The sequence below is a fragment of the Aptenodytes forsteri genome, unplaced genomic scaffold, assembly GCF_000699145.1.
Source record: "Aptenodytes forsteri isolate BGI_AS27 unplaced genomic scaffold, ASM69914v1 Scaffold127, whole genome shotgun sequence".
NCBI lineage: Eukaryota > Metazoa > Chordata > Aves > Sphenisciformes > Spheniscidae > Aptenodytes > Aptenodytes forsteri.
The window spans coordinates 472,690-485,559 of NW_008794711.1; the positions used below are offsets into that span (position 1 = coordinate 472,690).

A 12,870-nucleotide genomic window follows, 5' to 3' on the forward strand; every position below is an offset into this window, starting at 1 on the left:
GGAGGTTTTCAGCATCTCCCCCACTTGCCGACAGCGCTGAATAAAACTCCACTGCAGCTAATGGAACTTATATTTATTTAACAGTAACATATAGTATATAAATAGGGTAAATACTTTAAAATATACAATATATCACATTCAGACATTCGGTCAAAGAAAGGCAACTCTACATGTGTAGCTAAAACATTAATCAAAAGAACAATGCACAGAGAAAGAAGCAGATGGTAGAAACACATCAGGGCTGGAGAACAGGAGCACACAAAGGTTACAGTAGTACAAAATGCAACTCCGGGGTTGGTTACAGGGGGCAGGAACCACAGGAGCTTTCACGCGATGCTTTTTGTGGCAAACGCCTGTCCCCAGGAGGGTCTGGATGGGCCGTACGGATGCTTTCGACACAGCTTTTGCCTCCTCATCTTGTACAAAGCCGATCAGAGGAGGCGGGAGAAGGGAGAGATGCCAGGATCCCACTGCAACCGTGGTCAGGGAAACTCGCTGCACGCATTGGGAACAGGAGACAAACCTTGGAATATAAGATACCGGCATTTCACAGCCTGGTGCCAAGTGTTAGCTGATGCTACGGGATTTCCAGCTTCATGAGCTGCACAGGGTACCATAAACCCCAGGCAACGGCTGTCCCTTCAGATCAGTGTCAGCAGACTTCTGAGCCCCTCGCCCCGAAGAATATCTAAATAATACATGCTGATCAGCACAGGACACGACACTGTACGCAGAAACTAGGTTTTGATGTTTCGCTGAGCGCTGCAGCCCACGGCCTGGCCGTGCATCCGATCTGCAAACTAATTGGGGCTACAACCAGACCTGGAGAAGTGAATTCCTATCAGAGCGTGCCAAGGGCCTGCCTACACAGACCTAGCCCAGCCGTGCCTGCTCAGGCTGTGGATCAAACCAGCGTCCGACCCATATCGCTAAATCACCCACCAGCAAACAAACGTCACGAACATTCAGAGTCACCTCACCAGGACAGCCAGCTTCTCACGCTACGCAAAAGCAGCCTTCTAGCCACGTGCCATCCCTTTGCTCATTAAATACGTTCACGTCCCTCTCTGTCCGCTCCAACTGAAAAAGCAGTGACCGTTCATGAAGGGGTGGTTTCCACACCAGCCTGTCCCCTGCCAGGCAGCAGTAATACCCTCCTAAGCTTCACGTTGGCCAAGTCCTACTTTTCTCTTCCTTCCGACCCAAGCACGCACGCCGGCTGATACAGTACCTCCCCCCTTGCTGGTCTGCTCTCAGTGTTATTTCCCTCTTGCTGGGCACAAGCAGGAGGAATTTCACCGGTCGTGGAGCCCGCTGTGAACAAAAACTATTGTGCAATGCTGAGCTCGAGCCCTGCAGCTGGAGAAACTTCACGTGAGCATCCCTGCATCGCCTCACCTAGACAGCCCTGGTGGCAGTTTGACCTCTCCAGCAGCGCTAGCTACGTCAGCCTCCCTCCAAACCTAAATTCCTGTGAGAGCTGCAGCGTGACCGAGGTCCTGCAAGGCTTAATGCAAGGAAAAGAGGTGCAATGTGTCTTGCTACACGTCCCTTGGCATCACAGTTAACTCCTTTAGGGACAGCCAGAGCTGGTAACGTCAGCTTTTCATTTCCTCTAACTTTCTAAGTCTAACTTGAGTATCTACGGCAAACTAAAGCCACTCGCAGGCTGGGCTGATGGGGAAAACTCACCGAACGCTCCCCCAGACAGCATGCTGTCACCAAGAGCTGAGTAGTACTATCGCGTATATTCATACCAGCAGTGTCGAAGCGGGTTTGCCAGCCACAGCTCTCAGCCCGACGGAGGACACGCTACGGCGCTCACCAGTATTTCTCAGCAAGATCAGCTGTGCAGCTTGCAAATAATCTTAACAACCGCCATCTCCCTCCCTTCCTCCTCCATTTCTCAAATGGATGCACTGTTCCCATTCAGTTTACTAAACTTCAGTGCAGGATGCTAAACCCTTTCCATGTAGCTTTACCCTTCAGGATCAAAACAGGCTTGGACTTCAAAAGGGTGGACTTCACCCTTTAACTGCACTGCTGGGAAGGAAGCACGAATAAAGCTGCGAGCTCATCAGGAAAGCCATCCACGCGTTATCGCTGCTGCTTCTCTCCCAGCCCTAGGAAGCCACTAAATGCAACTGCTTTGCCCTCCAGCGTCCACATCCAGCACTACACCCTTCAAAAAGGCCCAAACGCTGCTTCAAATCAAAAGCACGCAGAAAAGCTTTGCGTTCGATTTTTGCCCCACTAATTACAACTAAAGAGGTACAAAAGGCTTAAAGCAAGATGAGCAGGAGACTAAAGACCCATATGAAAAAATTCTTAATATAAAGAGCAGTACACTTTTGTAATATTTATCAATACTACAGCTTCTTCTGATGACCCAACAGTGCACTACAAGGGATTTTGGCAGATACTGGCAACGGGCAGGGAGAAATCTAGAAAAGCACCAGCTTGTCTGACCCCACAGTGCAAACTACTTTCCAGGGACTACACAAAACCCTGTCACTTCCACATCTATTCCCAGCCCGGCTACTCCTTGCAGGTGCCCACACTTTGCCTAGCTAAACTCAGCCAAATTGTCATGAAACGCCGACCAAATATTCTCCCTGGGCAAAGCAAGATGGAAGCACTTTAATTCTCCCCTCCAATAGTCAAATTAGGGGCTTGGACCAATATCCTCTAAGTCGACAGAAAATAAATCCCTGCCTAATTCAAGCTGGAAGGGAACAGTCTCCACAACTAGTCCAGGAAAGCCTCTGTGTACGCCACCGGCATTAACCAAATGCAACCCTGAACTGGCTCCGTCGTAGCAGCCCTGACTCCTGCCAGAAGCCAGCAACTTTGCCAGCACCATGCTGAAAATACTTTGTGGAAACAGACCCTTCTTCTCCGCGACCTGTGCTTTCGATCAAACACCTGTATTTGCAGTACAATGGGCACAAACTTCTGCCCTGTGGTTCCTGTTCAGGGAGATGAAGCAGAGCTGACCACACAGAAAGAGTCCTACAGAAACCTAAGAGAGAGGCTGGTATCTGTTCACGTATTTACACCCTCTCTCGCTCACTCAGGGTAAACGAAAGCAATGGCAGAATCAGAATATGGAGTATGAACTACAAAGTATTTTCAGGTGTTTTATTTTCTGTCGATGCTTAGCTAGCTTGCAGCGTGTACGTGTCTCCATATGGGGGGGGGGGGGTGGTGTCTGTGTAGAAGGTTTATGTCACCAACTGTTGGAAAATAGCAATGTACTTCTGTATTATCTTTCCCTGTCACTCGTTCCCCAGGTTAAAATAAGGTAGTTTCTCTCTCCCATGCACAAACTATGGAAAGAAGTAAAATCAGAGTCACCTTGTGTTTGGGATAAAGGTGTAAACCGGGGATTTTCACTATCCGATCACAAAAAAAAAAAAAAAGAAAAGTTTTACAATCTTTAGGGCTCTCACTTTTAAATAATAATAAAGTATGCCAAAATAAAGGAAAGTACTTAGATAAAACTTGCAACTATTAAGTACAAACTATTTATGACAAGATTTAGTAAGCGAAGCAGGACAGAAGCCTGCAGGTAAATGAACCCAGACTGAAATGCAACATAGACCGTGAGAAACTCAGCAGCACGACATCTAGAACTCAAGTAACAAACAGGTGATAGACATGATCCCTGAAAGAAAAACAAAATATCCAGCTGAGAGCGCCAGCGGGGTGCTGGAGCCCCAACCAGCAAACTTCAGAAAAAAACCCAGGTTGGAAACTGCTCTCCAAATTAGTTAAAGTATCCCAGTGCGGGGTTTCCAACCATCGAGAAATGAAAAAGTGTGGTTCAGTGTTTCTTAAAGGTTATTTGATGGGGGGAAAAATGAACCAAGTTATTTAAAGGGTTGTTCTTACTTGGCAAGAATTACTCAATGAAACTTCGATGTTCTTTAAAACCTATTTACTTGATTCAGTTTTGAAGCAATTTGAACCTCCCACATTCCCACAAGCAACTACCAGTTTCCTGACTCCTTGTCCCTAGTCTACTTCTGGTTTAACTGGTTATAAAAATCTTATTTGCCAAAATATCAGCCATAAGGGGGGAATGTGAGAGGCACTGCGAAAAACAGCAAGTGAAAAATAGATGCACATGCCTGACTGGGCAGAGGAAATATGGCTGGATTAGTACAAGATCCTCTTCCAATTACCAGAGCCTTGTGCTCACCGCGCGGTCTGCAAGGAGACTGCACACAGGCATAAACGTGGCTTTCTGGGAAAATTAACATTGCATTCACAGTTACCACCGGAGAAAATGATGGTCCCCGGAGTTGCCATCGTGAACGCAGCCTGGCACAACGGCCGGGGAGCCGCACGGCTTCACCTTCCCTGCTGGCTCCCACGCGCAGAGGCGGTTGTACGGACAACGCTTTGTGTATTCCCTGCAGAAACACGCTCACAGGAAAAGTTCAGCTCTGCCCACATGCATCGAAGATTAAGAACAGACCACGAGGACAGTCATACCCTCCTACTTCACCCAACAGTCCTTCCAAGCCTTAACTCCTTTTCAGCTACAAACCCAAGATTTGCTCATTTGAACCAAAGCTATATAAATATATTATTTAAAAAAAACCACAAATGCAAACATTTACCAAGAAAGGAAGAAAAGTTACAGTGAAATGAGGCCTTGTTATTGTCTTAAATCAGGCAAGCCAGGAATTTCCTCGAGGAGGCTTGTCTGTTTTCAGTCCTGTTCCAATCGCCTGGCTGTCTATGCGTCCTCCAAACTACCTAACATACCCTTGTCAACAAGGTGTGCTTTTAGCGTGTTGAAGATGTGGAGCTGCTGGTCTGGCCGCAAGGTTAAGAACTGCTGGATCAGTTTGCTTGGGTTAGGACCTCTGAAACACAAAAGCATCATTATCAACAAGTTGCACTGCTAAATCTCAATGATCTGAGGACCCAAGTGCAATTTCATCAAAATAATAGGCTTAAAGTAAGCGCCATGTTGCCCATTCCTTCACCAGTTCTACCCAGGGAGCTTAACTCCATTTGAGATGTGGAAATGGATTCAAAAGGCACAGGGTGCTGAACTGTAAACAAAAAAACCCACCCCAAACTCAATCTGTTTCAAGAGGGTTGCGCATCTTCCTTTATCAGCAGATGCTCCCCCTCAAAAATCAAAGCAGCCACAGAAAGACAGTTCCTCAGCTCCTTCAGTACATCTTGTATGCACCTACAGGCTTTCTTCTATGCTTGGCTACAGAATGCTTGTTAATGGTACAAATTTAGATTTTTTTCTGCTTGTTCAACTCTGGAAACCCTGTTCAAGATTCACAGGGATGCAGAAGGGACACGGAGGAGTTTCAGAGGGACTGGAATAACAGATGTTGGGAAACGGGGGTTGCGTTTCCACTCTGCATGACCCTGCTAAAAGACGCTTCCCTTCTTCAAGCCTCCATTTCCTCTCTTTCTTTGTCCTGTATTTTCAGATGTTAATCTAATGGGGATAACAACTGTCTCTCATTACAAGCCTGTACGTCACTTGAGTTTGACAGGGCCCCCAAACTTCACGGCAAAGCAATAAATACCTGATAAAGCTTGCGATGTACACGTTAACAAAGGTAGCCATCAGGTACTGACAGTCAAAGCGGTCCATGATACCTCCGTGCCCCGGGATTGTGTTGGCAAAGTCCTGTGCAAAGCAGAAGGGATTGTACTGAGCAGTCTCAAATGCCCATTACCTGTACTTGCTTATGTACCTCTCTGCACGACACTCATACCCTTGCTCCAATTCTTCCCAGAAGGCAAAAGTCAGACTAAGAAGACATTTTGTTTCATCTCTCCCTGGTTTTAAAAGTTTCTCCTTTATGATGACTACCAGTGCCTCAGTGACATCAAGGCTTAACTCAGATCTGTCACTCAAAGGTCAAGGAAGGCTAATGCTTATCTCTTGCAATGCTGTCTTGCCTTTCAAGGCATCTTAACCGAACACAGGCTGTTTATATGTCAAACCAGCCTGCAAGACATCAAGGGAAGCCTCAGATTGCAAAATTTCCTGACTGGGTCTTTCTTCCTCTACCTCAAATTCTGTACCAAAGCAGGGTTTAGAATATCACAGTTGAAATTTTAACGTCTCTCCCCATTCAGTCAAAAAAAATAGATCCTGCTCCAGCATTTTATCTGTGACTGAAGAAGCCTTCTCTCCCTTCCCAGAGCTCACAGCCTGCCACTCCTTGGCGCACAGGGACTGTTTAGAGCGGTAGCAACCATTTAGTCTTTCCTTTCTAAAATGTAAATTACCTTGACCATCCTCACCTTGATTTTGAAGGCCCTCTTAAACCCACTAGCAAAGAAGCCTCCGAACGGCCCAATGAGGGAGGCGAAAGTAGACAGTGCGATGCTGTGGATTTGGAAGGGGTACATCCGGACTGTCTTCTGCAGAAAGAAAAACACATCAGAGAATGATTTTCAACGAGAATAGCACTGTCCACTGCTTTCCCTCTTTCTGTGCTCTCCAGGCTTTAGACCAGTTGGTGTTCAAGTGGGTTAATGTCCCACCAGAGTTGGGACACTTCCTTTGGGCCTTCAACCAACATGGAGCACCACTAAATTCCCCCTTTTTCTGGATGTACCATCATCCCCTGTCATGTTCCTTCGAAGACCATCAAAATAAAGCCCTGATCTCTTTTCTTGGTGTTCAAATCCCAATACATAAGATCCAATAAACAGAGGGAGTCCTACCCAGCCCACCACGGACTGCAGCACCAAGGGGATGTTGTACTCCTGTAGCTGGAACAGCTCAGATGGCTCACAGTCCACTGTGAAGCTGTTGGTGTCGTTGTTGAACTCCACCGGACAGGTGAAGCACCGGTACCCAGACATCACGTAGGACAGCTTCAAGGAGAGAGAAAAAGAGATGCGGCAAGAGAAAGCAGGATTAATATTTTCCTGAGGAATGTGGCAGAGCCGGTCTCAAGGGAAAAGGCCACTCAAGGAGACACGGCGAGGAGGGAGCCACACTCCCAGCTTCATTAAGAAGATTACTCTCCTGAGAAGCAGTAATTGGCTAAAGGCAGAGCAAGCATTTTCATTTAGTAAGTGCATCTGTTCAGCAAGCAGTGATCAGAGCCCCGTATGAACAGAGCCCCTGTCTCAGGCTGAGACAGGCTGCACCACTTGGCTGAGAGGAAGGAAACCACCAGATATAGAGATCATCATAAAAACAGATAAGAATATTCCAAGAGCACTGAATTCCCCACACAGCCCTTGAAAAGAGGCACAGCATTCATCCCACAGCAGCAGGAGAAAGTTTCAAAGACAATTATTGTAATGAACATGTCACAGGGTCTAACGAACATGTCACAGGGTCTAACAGGGACTGAAAACATCCTCCATCTGCAGGATCTGCATGCAGGACAAAGCACAGCTATGGACCAGTTCACATCCTGGTCAGTAAGGAACATGTGGAGTCTCTGACAAGAGCTGGGAGAGCTTAAAGCTTGAGTGCATTTTTTAGACAAAACTCTGTCACCCTACGAAGGGAAAAGACAAATGAAATAAGCACTTACCAGCAATCCAAACAAAACGGTGGCAAAAAATCCTCCAATGAAACCCTCCCAGGTCTTCTTTGGGGAGAGCTGCCAGAGAAAGAGAGAGAGAGAGAATTACAAACTGTACATCTCCGCACACCGCTGCACACCTATGCAGCCTTTCTTTGCTCGTGAATTGCTGAGGCAAATAAAAACTGGTGCCAACAACCAACAAATAAGTGTTTGGTCAGAACCTGACACTAACATCTCAGTCTGAAATGGTTCATTTCACTTCACAGCCTCAAAGACTGGGACGCGCACCAGGTTTAATTTGGAGGCTTGCTTCAGACCCACAAAAACCCACAAAAGTGGAGATGAGGGAACACAGGACTAAGACCCAAAGAAGCCAAAATGCGTGTTTTGTCCACCAAAGTGTTACAAACCTTGATGAGTGGGGTGCGGCCAAAGAAGAACCCGAACATGTACGCCATGATGTCATTGCAGATCACACAAGAAATTGGGACGATGAACCTAGATGGGAGAAGAATCAAACCATTGGAAAGTACCAAGATCAGACAACTCCAAGACTTAACTAAATGAGCTGTTGCTTCACAGGATGCTTTGCAGTGCCATCACATCAACGTCTCCCCTTCCAATGCAATGCGAGGAGCAACCACTCGAAGCTCCTAGGGAAATCTGAGGGATTACTCTAGTGCTCTGGACTAAAAAGCAGGTACCCAGGGTACCCAGAATGGCCTGCTTTAAGCACATTTTCTTTTGCCACACGTGACATGCTGTTAGACAGTCGCCCCCCTCTCCCCTCCAAAGAGGCTGCATTTTAGCTGTAAGCAGGCTGCTCCCAAAGCGCTCTGGGCTGGCTGCGGCACGCAGAGGAACATGCAATCTTAAAGTGGCCAAAATTAGTTCCTGGCCCTGCTGGGTTTGGGAAGACCACCCAAGGGGCTTCCCCTCTGCACAGCAGCTGGAGTAAGGTGGCAGGTCGCAAGCTCCTTCCTTTCACAGTGCTGCTTTTACCATTATGCTGACAGCATTGCCCCAAATCAAGTGCCGAGCAGCACTTGAGCAGCACTTCCCATCCATTTGCTAGATGTGGGTATAAAGAGAAAGCATCTACACAGGCCTGACGCTGCCTGAAAGGTCCCTGAACCCTACAGCAATTTTCAGCTGCTTCTTTACAACAACTCTCTATACTGCTTCAAGTAACACAAAGCAAGTCCTAAGTCACTGAGGTATCACTCAATCTTTTGCTTTTGTATTCTGAACAGGTTGGTCCCTCACAGGAAGCACCTTCTCCTTGGCCATTTGGGTTTTTTTAAAGAACAGTTTTAACTGAAAACACGGTCATTCGTTTCAGGCTGCAGAAATCAAAGCAACTCAGAACACACGGCAACTCACCATATCATTCCTTCAAACAGGTTGTGAATGATGAGGTGCGACTGGGTAACAACAATTAGCAACGTCACATGGGTCCATCCAAACTGGAAGAGAAGACAGCATGCAGTCCAGCCTGCCTAGAGACCCTGCCCATACGCATCGCTGGCAGAAATCAGATGCTGTTAGCTACCTCTCAGACAGAGAACGGCTCATGCACATGTGCATTCCTAGCATGCACCTTCACCAAAACAAACACCAAGAGTCACGAAGAGCAGGGAACAGTTGCCCGTCGTAATTTATGGGCATGTTCTTCAGCTCAAGCCCAGAGGTGACCTTCATTGGGAAGACTTCTGCTGGACCAAATGCTCTTTAGCCCACCCCATCCCATACATCTCGCTCAGCCTTCTGCCTATATAAGAAGAGCAGAAGACTGATAGACATCCAAGCCATATATCCCTGTGTGCTGAATATATTGGAAAGCAAAACTAGCTGCATTGACAGTCAAAAACACAAGCAATGCCTTACTGATGTTTGGGAAAAGGGGGACATAGCTGATTAACCCTGGTGGCCATCTACCCTCAGTGCAAGAGTCAAACAGCCTCGTGCAATCCTCTCAGCTTGCAGAAAGTTTCTTAATAGCATCCACAAGTGCAGAGACAAGAGAATATATGTTTGCAGGGAAATTCAGTCAGAGCCACCTTCCTAAAAATACAGTCTGCTCACAGTAACTTTTCTTCCAGGCAGCGTTACAATGCACAACCAGCACAGAAGCATCTACTGACATGTATTCCTCTACACAACATTTTCAAGCGGCCTACAGTATTCCTTCTTCTGCCTCCAGCTGGGGGCAGCCAGGCCCTGTGTTTAACCTTACCATGTAGAACTGGAGGCGATAGTGTTTCTTCACCAGACTCAAGACAAACATGCAGAAACCTGATGAGAGACAAAAGAAAAGTAAACGGTGGGAATGTATCTTCAACAGTTAAGAAATACTTTTTTTCCATGATGGTGCACAGCTCCTTAGATTCTTTATTTGAGTAAAGCAGCAATGTGGAGTGGGAAGACGCACTACTTTGGAAGTCACAAAATACCTTTGCCTACAAGTAGCACTTGGACAGATGAACAGTCAAGCCTGGCTGTCCTGTACAGATTAGGGAGTTTTCTTCTACAGACCCTCATGTAAGAGATTTGCCACCACTACTCTAACCATGCAGCCAAGTTACAGCATCACTGAAGAGCAGAGATAACTTGCTCTGGATACCACATTGGACACAATACTCAGGAAAAGAGTAGTTCAAGGAGATTTCCTCCCTCCAGCCCAGACAAGATTAACCAACAGAAAATGTGGTCTCTACCTGTTAAGTATAGGGTGAAAGAAATGAAGCGGTGGTATTTGCTGAGAATTCGCAGGGGCTCTTCTCTCTGAACCAGGGTGAAGAAATAATCTGTCACAGTCTCACCATAGAAAAAGTAGTTTACGCAGAGCAGGAAGTACCTGTGAAGGATGCAGATGCGCGTTAGCAGGAACCCTAAAAGGCTTCCGGAGAAACACAGAAAGTGACTGATCCCTAAGGTCTTTACGTCGCTCTGGTACACTGCAAACAGGCTTTCTTCAAGTGACAGCCAGAACTTTATTTCCCCCCGTTTAGAAATGCCACCTTCATTTAAACTAGTGGCTGCATCACTCCGCTCCACTTTGCGATGGATCACACCGTTGGGGTTTGGTTCTGGCCTTCTGATGCACAAAGACTTTCTGCCTTTAGGTGGCACTCCTCAACAGGCCTCTGCGAGCTTATGCATCCTAAAAGCACAGGCTCTATGCTTCCTGAAAGCATTGCTCCTGCCCTCTCCCCAGCCCTTATGTCCCAATGTTCAGCCCCGTTTCACAACCACCTAAAAACTCCCATCCCACCCATGCAACCACGTCTCTCTCTGAGTGGTGATGCCTGTCAATGCTCTCCCCTGCACAGATCATGGGACTCAAATCTCTGCGCTTCATTAACAACAGGACAAAGTTTATCAATACGGGCTCTTTCAAGATATTGATCTATCAGGATTTGTGGGGGCTTTTCCTTTACAGGAGCTGCTAACACAGGACACTGGTCAACACACAGCAATCCCAGGGTCTCTGTCTGGTTTGGAGGTAGCCAGATAATCCCCTTGCTGCCTGCCTGCAGTGAGATGAAGCGTTGCTGCTGCACGCAAGCCTGGGGAGGGGAGCAGGCCCGTTACTCACCAGCTGAGTGTCCTGAACCAGGGCAGGTCATACGAGTGGTACACGTTATAGCCAATAGTGATAATCTCATGGAAGCATTTGATCTGGACACACATCACCTGCACAAAAAGACATCTGGAAGCTGTAACACATGTTGGTTGAACATCTTTCCTCAAGGAGATAAAAAACATGTATGTGCAGAGCAAAAGATACTTTAGCAGTCGCTATCAGTCTGGCAGGAGTCTCTTAATCCAACATGGGAAGCTCACCACGTTGTTCTTCCCTCCCCTTTCCTCTGCAGGAAGTTTCTAACAACCTCTTGTATTAGTTTCAATTGCAACCAAATGCTGACCACCAGGGCAGGCGGTCACAGATTCCTTCCAGGTTTCCTCCATGGAGAGAGAAATCCAGCAAGCTGAATAAGGACCTCTAAAATATGAGGCTCTGAGCTGCCCACCCCAGCAATGGTCCCAGCAACCTTCCCCCCTATCGCTGTGAACGTCAGGGCATCTCTCTGGAGCACTTACTATCATCATTAAGACCATGGGTCCCAAGTAGATGATGATGAAGAAGAAGGTGATCATCGCCAGCGTGAGGATGCCTCTTACCCACCAATTCTTCCATCTAGGCCATAGAGAAGGAAAGACGTTGGAGAAAGTCAAAACAAAGCAAGGAAGCAAGACAGCACTTCTGCTCTCTGCACATCACAGGAAGGAAACTGAGCCCTGGAAACCCGAAGTTTCCTTTCAGTGCTGCAGAGAGACCTTGATCCACTGATGAAGGCCTGGTTACAGCAGCTGCAAGGCTACAGCTCAGCTCAGCTCAGTCTTCCCTGCTATGAACTTCACTAAATGCAGAAGGCATTAGCCAGGTGCAGAGCATCTCCCAGTGCACTGAAACGGGACAGGAGAGCGTCTGTTCCTGTTTGCTACAGGTTTCCCACACCTTGGACAAGCTGCATGGTAAGTTCAAATAAAATGGGGACCATTACCCCTCTGTGCACTCCTTTTCAAGAGGAGATGTGGGCCCTGGCGTGTTGTACCCTCGCTACTCTCCAACAGATCCTGCCTTGAGCCTCTTCCATCCTCACGGCACACCCAGGAGAGACACTTTCGCCCACGATAGGAATAAGATGCTTTTCCCCCAAAGCAGTCTGTAGAGAACATTCCCAGTTTGTTCTTAAATCTTGCCCTTATCAGCATGCTTTTCTCATGCATTCCTGCAGAAGTAGGTCACGCTAGTGGTTAAAAACCATCGCAGTTGAAGTCTTTGCTGAGAGTGCTGTCAAAGCTAAATGCAACTGTCTTCTGCCCCACCCAGGCCTCTTTTCACCTGCCAAGACCAAGCCCGCAGCGAGGCGGCCCTCCGGCAGCACTGCTCTGCCACCAGTCCTCTCCCACGCACAGCAGCCCCGAGCGCTGCACTCTGCTCTCCCTGCTAGCATCACTGTCATTTTCTGTTTCCTGTGGCCTCGGGGGCACTGTCCTGGTTTCAGCAGGGATAGAGTTAGTTTCCTTCCTAGTAGCTGGTACAGTGCTGTGTTCTGGATTTAGTATGAGAATAATGTTGATAACACACCGATGTTTCAGTTGTTGCTGAGCAGTGCTTACACTAGTCAAGGGCTTTTCAGCTTCCCATGCTCTACCGACTGAGCAGGCTGGAGGTGCACAAGAAGCCGGGAGGGGGCACAGCCAGGACAGCTGACGCAAACTGGCCAAAGGGACATTCCATACCATGGGACGTCATGCTCAG

General features: G+C 47.4%; 1 protein-coding gene across 1 annotated transcript in view; it reads right to left on the reverse strand.

Moving 5' to 3' along the window:
* Window positions 1–64: 64 nt before the first annotated feature.
* CDS2 (CDP-diacylglycerol synthase 2) overlaps window positions 65–12,870 on the reverse strand; it is a 13,360-nt gene continuing 554 nt past the window's right edge. Inside the window, exons 2-12 of the mRNA XM_019470641.1 lie at window positions 11,646–11,742; window positions 11,140–11,237; window positions 10,259–10,398; window positions 9,778–9,836; window positions 8,925–9,007; window positions 7,952–8,039; window positions 7,548–7,616; window positions 6,721–6,873; window positions 6,295–6,414; window positions 5,568–5,671; window positions 65–4,877 (exon numbers count right to left, since the gene is read on the reverse strand). Of these exons, the coding sequence (XP_019326186.1) occupies window positions 4,748–4,877; window positions 5,568–5,671; window positions 6,295–6,414; window positions 6,721–6,873; window positions 7,548–7,616; window positions 7,952–8,039; window positions 8,925–9,007; window positions 9,778–9,836; window positions 10,259–10,398; window positions 11,140–11,237; window positions 11,646–11,702 (1,101 nt within the window). The 5' untranslated portion in view covers window positions 11,703–11,742 and the 3' untranslated portion in view covers window positions 65–4,747. The remainder of the gene's footprint in view (window positions 4,878–5,567; window positions 5,672–6,294; window positions 6,415–6,720; window positions 6,874–7,547; window positions 7,617–7,951; window positions 8,040–8,924; window positions 9,008–9,777; window positions 9,837–10,258; window positions 10,399–11,139; window positions 11,238–11,645; window positions 11,743–12,870) is intronic.